The sequence below is a fragment of the Sprattus sprattus genome (genome assembly GCF_963457725.1).
Source record: "Sprattus sprattus genome assembly, chromosome: 1".
Classification (NCBI taxonomy): Eukaryota; Metazoa; Chordata; class Actinopteri; order Clupeiformes; family Clupeidae; genus Sprattus; species Sprattus sprattus.
Window position 1 is genome coordinate 29040782 of NC_137920.1, and position 17940 is coordinate 29058721.

The 17940-nt window shown below is 44.6% G+C and overlaps 1 protein-coding gene across 1 annotated transcript in view; it reads left to right on the top strand.

Moving 5' to 3' along the window:
- LOC308368998 (VPS10 domain-containing receptor SorCS1-like) overlaps positions 1-17940 on the top strand; it is a gene marked incomplete at both ends in the record, with an annotated part of 140925 nt that overhangs the window by 63556 nt on the left and 59429 nt on the right. The window contains 2 exons of the mRNA XM_080843309.1: positions 6265-6332; positions 12182-12281. Coding sequence (XP_080699435.1) covers positions 6265-6332; positions 12182-12281 — 168 coding nt within the window. The remainder of the gene's footprint in view (positions 1-6264; positions 6333-12181; positions 12282-17940) is intronic.

The following is a 17940-nucleotide window of genomic DNA, read 5'->3' on the forward strand; positions in this document are numbered from 1 at the left end:
ATTAAAAAAATATGAATTGCCTCCAACGCTTAACTGACAACACCAAATGTATCCAAAATGAGGGGGGAAAAACCTTTAACCAAATGATAAGAACACTGTTTGTTTTTTCCTTCTTGCCAGCTGTAAATAAAAAGGGGTGTGTGTGTAGGGGGCGGGGGTTGGTATCCATACATACTCAACATGATTCATAAACAAACACCAACACACACCCATCAGTCAAAGCAGACTAACACACACACACACTAGACACACAAAACAAATCTGCATTTCGCTGACAAGTTGAGGTGCTGACAATTGTGTGTGTTTCCTCACTACCTCTCTTACTTTTGAAGGGGGTTGAAGAGGCGATGGAGGGGGGGGGGGGGGGTGAGGTAACTATTGTGAATATTCAAAAAGGCAGGGATCTGTCAGAAGCCCCAGCTAATCCTTAGAGAGGATTACCTCTCTCTCTCTGTCTTGACGATTCCCCGCAGATTCTGACAGATTGAGGTTTTCATGTCTGGCAGATTCGGAGTTTGTTTACATACTATACGCACATATTTGGCTTTGGGAGCAATCGGCGTATATTTATTTAAAAAATAGTTTAAATGTTTTATTTGCTTTGGCTTTTATATAAAATAACACATCGTTGATACACCATAGTAAACGTTGAGGATTGACAAGATAGAATAATTTGTAATGTAAATGTTTAAGAGGCCCACGTAGACCAACATGAAGGCCGTCTGTGTGTGTGTGTGTGTGTGTGTGTGTGCGCACATGAACCCCATAGACTTGCTGGATCACAGCAGTAATGAATCTCCTCTCCCTCCACAACATCAGAGCCAATGCCAGAATTAAGTTCCAACCATTCCACTCTTTTTTCTTTCTTTTCTTTTCTCCTTTCTGCTCGTTTTTTCTTTCTCTTTTTTTTTGTAACATATTTGTTTTCCCCCCTGCAGATCCCTCCTCTGCTGGAGATGGTAATTGTTGTTTTGCGTGTGTGCTTGGGGACGTCGGCCTTCTTTCACTCCCGCCACACACACACACACACACACACACCAGACGCACGCATGCACACATGCACACACTCACTCACTCACTCACTCACTCTATCAGCTCCAAGGACGACGGCCAGACGGTGGAAAATGGTGGAGGAGGTTTAGCTTGCAGCAAAGGCACACAGTAGGATTGGGACATCTAGTTATCTGCCACACCCCCCTGAACCTCCATGCACATGTTTCTTTTTTCTTTTTTGTCAGCCTTTCATTTACATGTCTGGCTAATTTGTTTCAGTTGTTTGTGTGTGTGTGTGTGTGTGTGTGTGTGTGTGTGTGTGTGTGTGTGTGTGTGTGTGTGTGTGTGTGTGTGTGTGTGTGTGTGTGTGTGTGTGTGTGTGTGTGTGTGTGTGTGTGTGTGTGTGTGTGTGTGTGTGTGTGTGTGTGTGTGTGTGTGTGTGTTTCTGCGTCCTCTTGAGATCTGTGTGGATCGCCTCGCTCACCAAAGGTTAGATTAAATGAGAGGAGAGAAAGGGCCCCAGGAGCCTGGTGCAACCCACTTGAAATATGTTGGTCCAGCACATGGTGCACTTGGCCCCTGTGTGTTTGCAGTAGAGGGTATCTTTCTGCCTGTTTCTCCTCAGTGTAAACAACCTGATCATGTTTTTGGTATCCCGGGTATTTGTTATCTTACAAAGAAGATGGTAAACCACAAGCACAAACAGTATGACTTTCAGTGAGATCAATTCTCTTTATCATTGCTTCGGGTAAAAACAATGTAAAAGAATGAACAGTTTCTCGTCATGATATTTGTTAGAGTGAAAGTGTGTGTTTGTGTGTGTGTGTGTGTGTGTGTGTTTGTTGAAGTGAGAGAATGCATAAGAGAGAAAGTGTATGTGTGTCCTCTTGAGATCTGTGTGGATCGCCTGGCTCACCAAAGGTTAGATTAAATGAGAGGAGAGAAAGGGCCCCAGGAGCCTGTTGCAACCCACTTGAAATATGTTGGTCCAGCACATGGTGCACTTGGCCCCTGTGTGTTTCCAGTAGAGGGGTATCTTTCTGCCTGTCTCTCCTCAGTGAAAACAGCCACGCTGATCATGTTTTTGGTATCCCCAGAATCTGGTATCTTTGAAAGAAGACGGGAAACCACACAGTAATACTTTAAGTGAGATCAACTCTCTTTGGCATTGCTTCGGGCAAAAACAATGTAAAAGAATGAATAGTTTCTCGTCATGATGATTTAGTTTACCATACTGAACATTAGCCACCTTTTTCCTGCACATTGCACTCGCTCTCGCGGTATGGATACCCAGCGGAATGGTGGTTACCTGACCCCAGTGGGTCGTGAAGGGGTCGTTGTGAGGCGTGTGGGCAGTGGGCAGTGGGTTCGGACTGGCAGGTGTTCTAATGCTGGTGTAGCAGCATATGCACCTTCCAGGGGGCGGCCATCTGACAAGACACGATTTTGGCCTCCATATGCGCTTGACAGACGGTACAGGCGTTGCGCCGCACCGTAACGGGCCGTCCTTCGGCAAAGATGTTTATCATGGCATCGTGAGGAAGGACTTCATCCAGGCGGTCGTGTTTAAAAAAAAAAAATTCACACCTCGTCATGTCTCACACCAGACGTACTCTAGTGAGGGAGAAAACGGAAGCATTTTCACACTACACACACACTCAATCTGTCTCTCTCGCTCTGTCTATCTCACACGCACACACACACACTCACTCTCTGTCTCTCTCCATCTCAGAGGAATCAATGCACACGCTTAAACCTGCTCCAATGTCACAAGCAGTCAAATTCACACGTTGACAGTCAGGTGCGTCAGACTACAGGAAAACTCACAGATGTCTCTCCGACTTTTTCTTTCTCTCTCTCTCTCAGCCACGGTCCTAACTCACACTCACATATGTTAATGACTAGACACTTCTCGGAAAGGACTACCCATGAATCTCTCTTTCTCCCCTGTGCTCTCTGACACACACACACACACACACACACACCCTCTCACACACACACAGCACACCCTCCCTGGATGATGGAGTAGTCTTATCAAAGAGGCAGTTTTGTGAGTCCAGCCCCCAGCTGACCACAGAGAGCTACTTGTTCATTAGCATGCACTGCTCTTTCCTGAACATTTAAGGTTATGCCTTCCTCAGGCTAATTTCCCCTCCAGAGGACTAAACACACACACACACACACACACCCACACACACTCACACACACACACACACACACACACACACACACACACACACACACACACAATCACACACACACACTCACACACACACATACGTACACACACACACACACACACACACACACACACACACACACACACACACACACCTCAGATTAAGACTCTTTCCTTCATGCACTCACACTCATACACTCTCTCTCTCTCTCTCTCTCACACACACATACAAACACACACACACTCACACACCTCTGATTTAGACTCTTTCCTTCATACACACACACTCATACACTCTCTCTCTCTCTCATACACACACACACACACACACATAGAGACACTTCGGCACTCACTCACTCTTTCACACACACAAACGCACACGTTTACAGGTCTGGGTAGCTCTTAACTTAAAGAGGTCATCCTCCTCATCACCCCACAAGCTTCATTTGATACTCAACTCTCTCCCTCTCTCTCTTTCTCTCTCTCTCTCTCTCTCGCTCTCGCTCTCTCTCTCTCTCGCCCTCTCTAAGCCACAGTGTTAGGCGGGCGCCAGCGTGTTTGCATCATCCAAGCCCACAGATATGAGCATATGAATAGCAAGCAAAGAATAAAAAATCATCACACACACGGCAAACGTAGAGGGGCCAAGGGAAATGCCCTACTAATTCTGAACCCAAACTCTTGCCTGTGTATGCCTTCAAGACATCAACACCATTGAGGGCTGAGAAGGTAACGCAGTACATAAGGCATCTCCCATGAGAGCTGATGCCAGTGTGTGGGTGTGTCAATCATCGGATACCACATACAGCTGGCAGGGGGGGAGGGTCGTGATCAGAACTTAAGCAGGATTTTGCTATTTTTCTGCGATTGGAAAGACAGTTCAAATTACATCTCAATAAACATTAATATAGGGAATACAAATGTGGACGCAATGATACGTCTTAAGTTTAATATCATGTTTCTAACACTAGTTACAGTTAGACAACTGAATACAAGGCAGAATAACATAATGTGTAAATGTGTTAATTTCACTTTTAATGAAACAGATATGGATTGTTAGCTTTGTTGAGCCAATTTATAATATCAAGCTAACTTTCCCGCAGTTGTCAATCCATCACACACCTGACATTAAAGTACAAGGCCTGAAGAAGATGAAGTATGTTGTAGTTTGACATTAAGGCTTATTTTCTACAAAACAAAAAAAAAACTGCAGGAACTGATTTTTTCCGCCACTCGTTAGTCTTTAGTTCGATATTGGAGATGAAAAGAGAACAGTGAACCAAAGGTTTGTACAGCCAGGCTGATTTAATGCAATTGTGTGCTTGTGAAAGGCATGCACACGTTGGCAGCGTATAAAGACTTACATAATGATAATTCCTCTACTTCATGAAGTTAACACAGACTCATTTCTGGAGATGTGATTGGTATTCCTTTATGGATCGAGCATAAGTAAACTTTCCTCAACGTCATCCGATACTGCCGCAGTGTGGTTTATACAGTCTCATGAATTTGGGGCGTGTTTGTTGTTACGACCTCTGAACTTGTGACATTCTCACTGCCCCCATCAAGGGACATACTGCAACAGTTTCAATGGTTTTTAATATCCAAGGAACAATTTGTGGGGTTGGGTATGGCGTCTCTATTATTCTCACCGTCTACAGCTTTATCTGTGCTTAACTTGACGGCTTTATCTTGACCTCCGCTCTAACTGTAAATTGCCACTGACTGTTTCCTCATCTGTGACAGACAATTGAATTAGAGTCGGCCACAAAGCTCAGAAGACAGAGAAAAAAAAGGCGGCTGGCTGTGCATGTGCACTTGGCGGCATTCCAAGCGCGTATTACATACGGAATATGCAGGCTATTGATCCGAGGATGGTCCCGCCTGTGAAGTAGAAGCAAATCCATTCTGCGGTGCTGACCCGCCGGTGTGGGATGTCTTCAGAATTCAAATGACATCATTACACCCATGTGCCCACCTCATCCTCGCCCTCCCTCCCTTACTCCCTGCCTCTTGAAACTGACAGTTGGTTCTTGTTGCACTAGCAGGAGGCAAAAACAGAGAGGGAAGGAGGGAGGGAGTTTTGGGTTTGGGGCGGCGCTTCAGTGCCAGTGCGGAATTGGGCCCGGATTAGAATCAGTACCGCATCAACGTTTCCCCTTAGCAGCCCTCAAAACCGCTGAGCTTCTCAAACATACATGCAAATCCCTAGTCAACAAGTTAATACATTGCAAGTTCAGTGCTCTCTCGCTCTCTTATTCTCACAATTTGAGCTTCTAGCAGATTCGTCGGTTTCTTTTTTTCTTCTCCCCGCATTTCTATTTTCCCTCAAGACTGGAGCTGACCTAGTTTAGAAATCTCTCACACCTTTAGGGTGTTCTAAGGAGTATTTACTGTGAAGTATTTAGTTTCAGTCTGATATGATTAAATAATGAGAGGGAAATAATGAACCACTCGCATAGGGAAGCTGATGTAGCTTTCAGCAGCGTGAAAGCGGGAAAAGACACGACGCAGTGAATAAACTCTGTTTCGTTAGCTTACTAACCGTTTTATTGCTACACACCAGAAGCACAAACTTATGTATGTGGTTCTCAAAGTACAAAATCTACAATGTTTTGTCTGATATTTAATCAAAGCTTTTCGAATGAGACTTTAGTAGAGAAATCTGAAAGAGAAGATGAATGTTCAAGCCTTAAAATTGTCCAAGAACAGCCCAGGAAAGTCTTGTACGGAGTAGGTATTCCTCTTCTGAACGGGAGAGGAGGAAGCATACAGATCAGTCTTCATTGCAGGTGTCCTTACCTCACTTCCACAGAATACACACTAAAAACCTTCCCCTCAGTAAGTACACTGTGTCACACTTAGCACTTCTTTATGGTCAGTGACTCTGTGAACAAGTGCAATCAGACAAGCGTGAATGGGCAATTAAAGCAAATTATGATCATGATAAACTTGCGATGTGTTTGTCCATTAGACATGTGCTGTAATGATGTCAAGCGTATGATGTGGGAACTCATTGTGTGTGTGTGTGTGTGTGTGTATGTGTGTGTGTGTAGACTGATCTAATGAGCGCTGTTGTCTTTTTTCCGCAGGTAATTTTGATGCTGACAAAATTCTACGACTTTAATCTGGGCAGCGTGACAGAGAGCTCCCTATGGCGGTAAGTAGACCCAGCCCCCTCCCCATGATGTGACTCAAAGCCTCTCCAAGAAGCCGCATAATACACAGAGCGACTTTTTGACCAAAGTTGCCCGTAGATCACATGACCAGTTCCTAATGTTCTGACTGGATTATTGTGACAAGTTGTCTACAGATGACGAATGGGAATATTCCTGGCAACATTGCTCAAAAAGTTGCCTTGTGTATTATCATGAGTTGATCAATAGTTGAGTTGTGAGATCCTGTGCAATCCAGTGGCATTACCTTGGGAGAACAATTGCACTGTTTTATTCAAAACAATAGTAGTCTTTTGTTTAGTTTAATAAATGTACATTATGTTGCCTTGAGCGAATGCTAGCGCTTGGCTTTTGAGGCCATTCTCTATACACCCATCCACCTCTCTGAGTTCACTGAGGTTGGCATACTGCATGTTATTCATCAGATGAAAGGTCAGGTTTTTGTGTGAATTTACCTCAACTAACCCCACTATTGAGATCGCAACAACCCCCCCACTAGCTTGCCCCCCACCCACCCATCCACCTCCAAAGAAAGATATACTCGCCGCAGAGCTGAAGGTCCACAAGGGGAAGGGAGAAAAATAACGAGTTCAGTCAACGTTCAGAATGACACACTGACCTTCCCTCTCCACCCAGTACCACACAACTACACCCCCCTCCCACACACACACACACTCCACCAACACTACCATGAAGCCTACAGCCACACACTCATGCTAAATGTAGCATAATACAAATACCTTCACTTAAGTGACTACAAATGGCGCTCCCCTATTAATCGGCAGGCGCGGCGGGTACATTGGCTTCTTAATGACGCGTCCATCATTGACTGTCCTCCCGCACCAGTTAGAAATATGCTAGGAGTGAAGCAGAGCCGAGCAGAGTGGTGCCAGAGAGCAATGGCTGCAGGGGAGAATGGACGTGACGACAGAAGCAGGAGACAGAGCAAATTGCGTGGAAAGAGAGAGAGAGGGAGTGGAGGGAAAGAAAGAGAGGGAAATAAAGAAACCGGGAGAAAGCCAGTGCATGATACAGAGGGAGGGAGAAAGAGAAAGAGAAAGAGAAAGAGAAAGAGAAAGAGAAAGAGAAAGAGAAAGAGAAAGAGAAAGAGAAAGAGAATCAAAAACATAGAGACAAATAGAGAAGGCCAGGGAGACAGGAAGGAAGCTACTGAGGGAATGATTGAGACTGAAAGAAAGGCAGAGAGCGAGGGAGGGTGAGGAAAATGCCAGAATCAGAGAGATGAAATGATACAGGCAGGGCAGGACGGAGGGGGAGAGGTTCAGAGGGGAAGTGAAAGATGGCAAGCGAGGCAGAAAGAGAAAGAAAGGCAAAACAGAGAGATGAAAAGATAAAGGCAGGGCAGGATGGAGGGGAGAGGTTCAGAGGGGATGTGAAAGATGGAAAGCCAGGCAGAAAGAGAAAGAAAGGCAAAATAGACAGATGAACAGAGAAAGGCAGGGAAGGACGTAGGGAGAGAGGTTCAGAAAGGAAAGAGAAAGAGAGGCAAAACAGAGAAAGACAGACGAGAGATGGGAGAGAAGGCCACAGAGATGAATGGAAGTACAAAGGGAAATAGTGAGATTGAGAGAAAGGCAGATAGAAAGATAGAGTGAGAGAGAGAGAGGGTGGGATAGATGGAGGGATAGTTTCTGACACTCTGAGCCCCTTATAGGGCAGCCACAGGACCTCAGGTGTAGGCCCGACAGAGGACAGGACAGGGGACAGGATAGGACAGAGGACATGACAGGACAGGGGACATGATAGGACAGAGGACATGACAGGACAGGGGACAGGATAGGATAGAGGACATGACAGGACAGGGGACATGATAGGACAGAGGACATGACAGGACAGGGGACAGGATAGGACAGAGGACATGACAGAGGACATGACAGAGGACAGAACAGGGGACAGGATAGGACAGAGGACATGACAGGACAGGGGACAGGATAGGATAGGACAGAGGACAGGATAGGACAGAGGACATGACAGAGGACATGACAGAGGACAGGAGCATATCCAGCCCCCTTACTCCAACTCTCCATCAGGGGGAAATCTGGCAAATATGAGCCTCGTGCCCACAGAACAATCTGGAAGACTTAGCAGATTCCCAGCCGACGGGTACCACCTCAAGCTACTGATGGGTTGTTTTCCGCCGTGTGCCACGTAATTAGTGTCAGTTTCTCGATACCTGCAGGTCTGTGCAGATGATTAATTGCCTACGGAGAGCCAGCGTGGTGTCAGAAGTCGGCCATATTAGATACATGACACATCACAGACTGGTTTATTTGATTCCTGCCACATTATTGTCTTTGAGGAAGGAATTCCAAGGTTGTTACTTGTTGTTACAAAGGAAGATATAAAACTGAATATTATGAATGTTAACTGCTTGACGTGTGGAAAAATACTTAGTAGGGTACGTAGGCTGCAGAGTTATGAGTTATCACCACATACGTACATATATATACTGTATATATATACACACGGTAGATATCTACTCAGATTTAATGAGAAAACTCTAAATTAGCCATGGAGTCAGGCATATCTTCAAAGAGAGTGCTTTTACTTTTTTATTTTTGTATCTCTCTGTTCTTTTCCTTATACCTCAGCTATTCATGGCTGATTCCACATGTGTACGCAGTGCAAGCCCTAATTGCCTTAATGACACGTCAGGATGTAATGTTTTATGTACAAGCGCTGAGCCGTTCATGCAAACACACACAACATGGAGAGAGTGGTAGAGAGGAGCATGCATATTCATTCATGTACGTAGTGTGTGAGAAAGGGTGTGGTTGGGTCGAGCATGCATCCTCCTCCGTGAAGCGTGTGAAAGAGTGAGAGGGATGATGAGGGAAGGAGAATATCTTGACTGTTTTACTTCGGCTCGTCCTTGAGCGCGAGGTCATTTTCTCTCCTCCGCAAGTCCTGCTTCACCCCTTGCCTTTATCCCTCTGAGTTCCAGTCCAATCACTCCACTACATGAAAAGAGAGGGAGAGAGGGAGAGAGAGATAAAGGGGTAGAGAGAGGGAGAGATGGAGAGAGAGTGAGGGAGAGATGGAGAGAGAGGTTGTAACACAAAAGGTAATGCCATTGGGCATTAAATCAGCCCTGGTCTTTAATGGCCAATGAAGAGCTGATCAATAGAGAGATGATGTCATTGTCCCACCGCAGCAGATGTCGATGACCTCCTATTTGGAAGAGGAGATAAAAAAAAGAAAGTCTTTGCCCATGAATCATATTGAATAAGTTTCACAAGGAAAGAAGGACAAAAAACGTAATTCATTGCCTTGGTAAACTAAGTTACCGCGATAAATAATCTGGCGTGGAAGGGGGACCAAGAATGAAAGGATTCTCCTGAGCCGTGCTATTTCTGTGCGGCGCTATTTGTTTACACATGCTCAGCGCTGGGAGAGGAGGAATAAGAAAGAAAGTTCAAACTGTGATCTGAAAAGAAAGTACAGGAAAGGAATGAAGAGGGATGCGTCTCCCAGATTTCCCAGATGCGTCTCTGATTGAGCCCATTGAAGCCCTTATGGGAGCTGTGATGGAGGCTTTTAAGAATGGCTGCCACTGCTTTCCTCCATCAACATGAAATTAGCAGCACTCCACCACCACCACCACCACACACACACACACACGCACACACGCCCACACGCCCACGCCCACGCCCACGCCCACGCCCACGCCCACGCCCACGCAGACGCAGACGCAGACGCAGACGCACACGCACACGCACACGCACACGCACACGCACACGCACACACAGACACAGACACAGACACAGACACAGACACAGACACACACACACACACACACACACACACACACACACACACACACACACTGCAAGAGCTCCTGATTGAGAAAGTCGGCCTCCTCACCTGAAATAAATCTGAACTGGCAGATTTTTATAGAAGTTGCTCAAATCTGAGGAGATGTTTTGAAATGCCCGATCTCAACAGCACACACATTTCACATTAGTGCTTTGACCAAAGGTTTGAATATTTCATCATGCTCACCTCAGCTACTGTAGAATCTGTTCTTTTTTCCCTCTTCTCTTCTCTTCTCTTCTCTTCTCTCTTTCCCTCTCTCTCCCTCTCTTCTCCATTCAAGTATAGTCAGCTTGTTTTATCTCAAATTTCCTGAAATGAAAACTGACAGTTATCAGAGAGAGGGGGGAATTCATCCTCAAAAAACTTTGCCGTCCTCAAAGAATTCCAAACTTCTCATGGGTGCCACCCACGGCCAAGATGTTCATACAACCTTCTATGATTTATTTGTGCACAGCAAATTTAATTATAATTTGACATTTTGTTTCAACACCAACAAAAGAGGGCATAATGAAGTCTTAGCCCCAGTCTTAAAGCCAGGGTGCACCTCCATCAGCGGTTAGAAAACAAATATATCAGGAAAAGTTATGAGCATGCCTACCCATGCAACTAGCAACTAACTATGCAACTAATTCTGGTTACATAGTCATGTTAGCCAGAATCCAGTTTGCCATAAATGAAAGCGAAGCAGTGAAGCAGAACACACTTTAAGTAGTGAATGCTGAGGTTATGTATTAACATTGCATTCCACAATCGGTTGTCACTTAAAGTTGACATAACCATGTCGTTAACATGTTATTACATATGTCACATTGTTGTGATGTTCAGTGATTTAACCATGCCATGGTATTATAATAATTAGCTCCCATAACATCATGGTGCATGTTAATATGCTATCATCAAACATGCAACTACCAATGATGGTGCCATGACGTTTATATATGTCATTGAAGGTAAAGCCTCATGACGGTTAATGGCATCTTTAAAGAGAAGACATATTTCAAGTTTTAACTAAATTTGTATGTTTGTTTTCGAAAGGAAAGTTTTAATGTGGCCATACATCCCTAAGGTATGGATTACATTGAGTATAAATCTATTCAATCTCTCCGTCTGCTAAATATAATATACATACAATGTGCCACACTAGAGAATGAGGCAGGGGTTCACAATGAAAAGTGTTTCCAAAATAACAGCTTCCCTTCATCAAATATGTAAGGGATAACGGCCGACGAGCTGTGCAGTTCTACAAAGTTGATGGACGCTGTGGGGCAAAGAACTCCAACACGCGCATTAACTTTGCATTAACTTTGTAGATATGCACAGCTCAGAGGCCGTTATCCTGCTTATCTCCCGTTTACAACATCCAAAAATGTTTTTATTATTATTATTATTATTTAGAATTTCCTTTATCCTTAGGAATCTTAAAATGCATAATAACCTGATGAATTCTTGATTTGAAGCCTAGTGCTCCCGTTAGAGAAAGTAGTGCCTGGAACAGGCTGTTTAAAAAAAAAAAAAAAAACGTTACGTTGGTTGTCAATGGTAACCATTCAAGAGCATTGATATGGAACGGCGATTTAACTTTTCTACTGGGACTACGTCCAAGGTGTGCATTTATACGAACTTATTGTACACCCCTTTAGCCAATCAGAAAACAGTATTTCGTTCCAGAGGGAGATAAGAATGACATATTTGAATGACTGACGACACACAGCATAGTGATGTCAAAACTTTAAAGTGTCATTGCAACAAATGAATGACCAAAATCTTTTTATTCCTCAGTTGCTCCAGAGATATTCCTCTGTGTTTTTTAGCGGTTGCCACTGGAAACCCACATGTCACACAGCTAATAAGAATAACCGGGGTGATTGAATGTTATGCACGCTCCTCGCTCTGAGAAAGATTCATTGACGGAGCAGGGGAGGAGGGGGGGGGGGGGGGTCTAATTGCAACAACTAATTCATCAAAGCCTCATCAAGGATCTCTTATTGAATTTCAGGTCAACTGACTACGGGACCACTTACGAGAAGCTAAACGAGAAGGTGGGGGTGAAAACAATCCTCAGCTACTTGTACGTCAGTCCCAACAACAAGCGCAAGGTAAGAGAGATATATAGTGGTTTCACTCACTCCCTCTCTCTCTCTCTCTCTCTCTCTCTCTCTCTCTCTCTCTCTCTCTCTCTCTCTCTCTCTCTCTCTCTCTCTCTCTCTCTCTCTAGTGCACACACACACACACACAAAGTCTGAATGCATGCATTTCTTTCGGAATCCCGCCCATATATTATTCATGTCGTCAGTGAGCTGTTTTCATTATTCTTCCATATCTGTCACAGTCTTTGTCTGAGTTCTCTGTCACAGTCGGAGACGGTTGCTATATAACAGGAGGCTTCGGGTTGCATTCGTTCGGCACAGTTTGCCCATTTATATTTCACACGGTCAGCTTACAAAAAGAAAGTTACACTGACTACAGATCGGGGACGGGAAATCGAGATTTAGAGAAATTTCGCCTGAAATGCTTTATTCATTAGTTGCCCCATTTACACAGTAGGCCTCAGCCCAGGCACCTAAGCCCAGAAGCTTTTATCCCGTGCTACAAGCACGGAGCTCCTGATGTGTTGAAACTATATGCCATGCAACCAACGTCAGACGTTGCAGCCATAGTTACGCTGTACAACATTCCCTGGCTTCCTAGGGAGTAAAATTGCCCTGACCAGTGATCACAGGTGTGACCCAAGTGTAGAGTTTTCCTGAAAAACAAAGTCATAGGGCAATCCAAAAACAGGGCAGATCCAGATACACAAAGTCCAGGTCAAACACAGAGACGCAACACGTGGCAATAGCGACGAGGCTCAGTAGAGGTAACACGAGAAACAATACTTCACAACGAGGCAGAGTTTTTTAAAAGCCTACCGCTAATTTGTTCGTAGTCTACCAGTGGTTAATACCCTGGAGAAGCTTGGCAGGACTGGAGTGGGCATTATTGACACGGATACTTTAGCTACCGTGGCTTACGCGGTAGACGGGACAAGAAAGCCTGGGAGCACTGTGTAAAATACGGCCATTTTCAATGCCATTGCTTTCTTTGTCCCCCCTGCCAAAACAACATGAGTTATGGCAGCTCAGAAAGGGACATTCATAAATTCTGAGTATTTTAATAGAGTGGGATAAGAGGGTCTGTGTTTACTGGACCTCAGCTGGAGGAAAGTGACGGTGCAAATTATGAGTGCACCCCCCAACCCGCCCAACCCCCTACCACTAACCCCAACCCTTCTGGAATCTTCTCTTCTCTTTTTTTCTCTGTCTGTCTCCACACAACCCTGCAATCAGACAGGACCTTTTTTCCTCGTTAAGTATCACCCTTTTAATGAAGATAAAATCTTCTTGGACTGGTAGGACTGGAGTCTTTCTTCCCTTCTGTCCAGTGGAATAACACAGAGCCGTGTCTCATAAGCTTTATGCCGTTGAGGAGGTACATGCATGCATTACAAATTAATTTCATTATGCTAAATGTACCTGCAGGGGGTGAGCTAGGTTTAAATTTAGACTGGCATATACCCCTTGCTTGCAAGAGAGAGAGAGTGAATGTTTGCATTAGTATAATGCAATTCTGAGAAAAGTGGCACTTCATAGACTGCCATTTGAGAACATTTCTATCCTATGTTTGTTTAAAATGTGGCACACACTTGAACGAAGGACATGCTGTTCTTGCACTTCTCAACAAGCAACAGCTTTTTATGTATGTTTGTGAGTGTGTGTGAGTGAATCTGTTTGTGTGTCCATGCTTAGAATCCACTCAGGACAAAAACAGAACCAGCACCGCTGGTCTCGCTTCCTGTCAGCTCTCTGGAACACCTGAGAGAGAAAGGGAGAAAAAAAACGGTGGGCTCCTCTCAAAAAACAATATGTTCAATGCCAGGCTCTGTCAAGATGCTTTTAGCCTTAGCGTTTGGTTAAACTAATGCAAGTGCTACTGACATAGCAGATACAAACAGAAAAGCACCACATGCACAACACACAAACACATAAACACACACACACACACACGCACACACACACACATATGTACACACACACAATCACACACACACTTCCACACTGATCACACACACACAAACACACACACACACACAAACACACACACACACACAGACACACATACACACACACACACTGCCAGCAGTGATAGGATTCAGTAGACAACTCGCAAGGTACTAATACCTGTCCCGTATGCATGCACAGCCTCTTAGTACCACACGCTGTGAAAACAGACAATGGGTTTAAGGAGAAGGGGGGTGAGGGGTGGGGCACTGCAGTTGGAGGCCATGTTCACACTCACATGCTGCCACTGTTCTCGTAGCGAAGCTCACTTCAGAAACAGTTAAAGAGGAAAGTGAGCAATGCACGGCTGTACTGTGGGTGCATGGCAGAAATTGGACAAGCCCCAGTAGCAGCTCTTTTGAAAAAAGAACACTGCTAGACGAGCTTGACACAGTCCGCAAGGGACCAACATGAGGAGAGAAGGGAGGTTGAGGAGAAGGACAGGGGGGAGGATCACTGATGCAATCCATATACTTTTGATATTTGCTTTTGGTCCCTCAAGCTTTGGGCACTGGGGCTAACCATGCTCAAAACAAACAAGGTAATAGGCTGTCTTATTAGGAGCCCAAAGCCTCCCATCGACAAGACACAAACACACACACACACACACACACACACACACACACACACTCACACACACACCAAACCAATAAGGCTGCCTCTTTATAACAGCCCTTTCATTCAGACAAAGTGTTCTGATATGATTGTTATGTATGTTTTGGCACATAAAGATGCCATTGAAAGCGCAGTTTGGCTTCGTCGCCCGACCCCTTTAAACTAAGCGATAATCGCACCACACTTCAGTGTGGCTTTTTGAGAGGAGCGCTTCAAAGACAAGGATTTTTCTTCCTCCTTTCTCCTCACTTAAAACCAAAGAGAGAAAGAAAGAAAAACAGAAGGAAGAAAGACAGCTTGACGCTGGTGAATAGTGATGCTATCCGTGGGTGATCAGCGCTGATTTGTTTTTCTAACACGCCTGTCCTTGCTCATGCACGCGTGCTTCGTGCCGTTCCAAAACAATTTCAGCAGTGTGACACCGAGATTGCAATAAGTGCAGGTGGGCGGAAAGGGAATGTGGATCAGATGAAATGGCTCCCGCTTTCATGTTCAAAGGCCCTCATTCGCCCGTTGTCGTCATCGCCTTGTGCTCAGAACAAGCTTTAGTTTAAAAGAGCTGGAAAAAAACGATCGAAATTAATATTTGACGGGCAACAGACTTTTCATCAAATGAGTTTGAAAATGAGTGCACAAAGGGTGAAACCCAAGCACGACCTTAGAAGGACGAACCAAATTACACTGCAAAAAATGCTGCGTATGTCACCAGTTTATAGATCAGATGGGGACCTGAACAGCCTGCCCAGGAAAACATGCTCAGTAAAAATGGAGTTAAACAGGAACAGTGGCTAACAAGCGCATGGAGGTGCTGAAAAACAGCTGTAGAATATTCTCCACTATTCACCTGATTCTACTTAATTTGAGTTGTTAGTGAAGAAAACACATTACTACTGTCAATTTCAATTTAATGTATCTATGGAATCATGGGGGTAGTAAGGGGTAGTTCTAACAATAGGACTGGAAAATGAGTAGAACAAAAGCACTTGAAATCACAAGCAGCCACCCTCCAAAAAAATCTTTATAGTGCTATGATCATTATGAGAGTGGGCAGCCAGAAATGGAGGTGGGAAATAAAATCAGTGGGTAGGTAGAAATGGAGGTGACAAAAAAACAACCACAGAATAGGCTGAGATGTTATTGTTTAGCAGCTTTTTAGACATCAGTGATGAGAATTTTTTTAAGTGTCAGCTAATTATGTTCTATCAATATCCATTTGATTTGCTCTATGGGGGAATGAATCAGGGGTAGGTGGGAAACAGCACAGTGGCTGGACACCATGGCCAACCAGTTTCCAAAAAAACAACAACAATGTAGTGCTTTTGTGGATAGTCCTTTAATGGTCTACGGCTCTACAGAGCGTTTGGGAAAGTGGCCACCGGATGTGCTAGATTCATGATGTGCTCAAAATTGGTGTGATGGAAGTAAGCAGTCCAGCAGCGGCCAGACAAAAAAAAAAACATCTGTCAGGCCGTAGGCATAATCCCCAAATGTCTGCCGCACGGTGGAACACAGCAGCCAACAACGGGAGGAGCCAACGATCAACAGGCTTGTAGTCTAGCCCCGAGAAGACAGGATCATTGTTTGCCCATAACCAGGGACTTTATTTAAAAAAAAACAATGCATACCAGCAACATAAAACATTATATTTATCCTCCATCTTTTCACTCTATAGATGTACATTCTTATTGATAGCCATTAAGGCCATTAGGAGTCAAAGCAAATAAAAAAACGTAACAGGTTTAGTTCACGCACACATTGATCACTTTGCTGTTGAACTATTATTTGTAGTTGTACGTCAGGATGTTAGTTCATGAGCTACTTTGATTCCAAATAGCTACATTCTGATATCTCAGCCTCATACTCATTTAGTTATTTTTTGCGACTTGTGTCAAACTGGCAGTCCAATTACCAGCATTGGGAATCAAATGTGTTGCTCTTTATTAAGTGTGGTGTGTCAGGTCAGGAATGAAACTGGGCGGATGTCTGGGAGTAGTCAATTAGCGGCGACTTCACAAGCTTCCCCGGGATCAAGTGCTGGTGCTCGCGTCTAAAGAAAGGGCTGAGAGAGACAGGGGAAGATGGAAACGTCTCGCACTCCTGTCCTGGGCGTCACAGGTTCATTAGGCTGTACAGGCCTTCGACTGCATGGGCCTTAATGGGTCTGCTCGTACTGCAGCTGAGAGAATAACAAGGAGGCCAAATGAGCTAATGAAAGCTGTAGTTTCCACTGTTCACCACACTCTGGAGGCCTGCGAGCGGTGCTTGTTGTTGTTTGTGCTTGGTGTTTGTTTTTGCAAACGGTTATTTACTGGTATGTCGGGGAGTTGTTTTTTTTTGGTTTGTTTGTTTTTGAGCATTGCATGCATTACATCTCATAATGCATGGCCAGAGGAGATTAATATCCCACAACAGTGTGTTGATTGTTGAACGTACGCCGTTGTGTTCGTTCCCCGCCTCTTTTGCCAGTGTTTATTTTTTTGGGGGGGTGGTGAGACCTTTGCCTGGCCATCCCAAGTCAGCCCCTGACATTCAATTAGACCCTGAGGACGGCTTCTCACTTTCCTCCACCTCCTCCTCTACCGCTGGGAGACTTGTGCCCCCTCCCTTCTGTGGCCTTTCCCTTATAGCCTCAATTAAGAAAACTATTGTCTTGCTCTCCTTCACCTTTGTTTGTCTTCCGTTCCTTTTACTTCACCTGCCAATTCACAGTTTAATCCAACGAATGCATTCTCTTTTTTTTCTTATTCTTTTTTTTTTTTTACTTTTTTCTCCCCTAACGCTTTGCTGACGTGGTGGTATATGGGCTGCACATGTACTATAGATGCAGTTTTCGCTGGTAATTACCTGATAACGGAGGTTGTGCCAGTACCTCTGCCTGGACTCACATGGTGACTTTGTGGCCTCTTGCTGTTCATTCTGTGTTTTGTCTTTACCTTTGCCTGTGCTTTTGTTTGTTTTTGTGGCGGACCATGTGCTTTAGTTTGTGCTCTGTTTTGCCATGTTCTTCTGACCCCTATTATCACCTGATGTGTTTCCTTACCTGTTC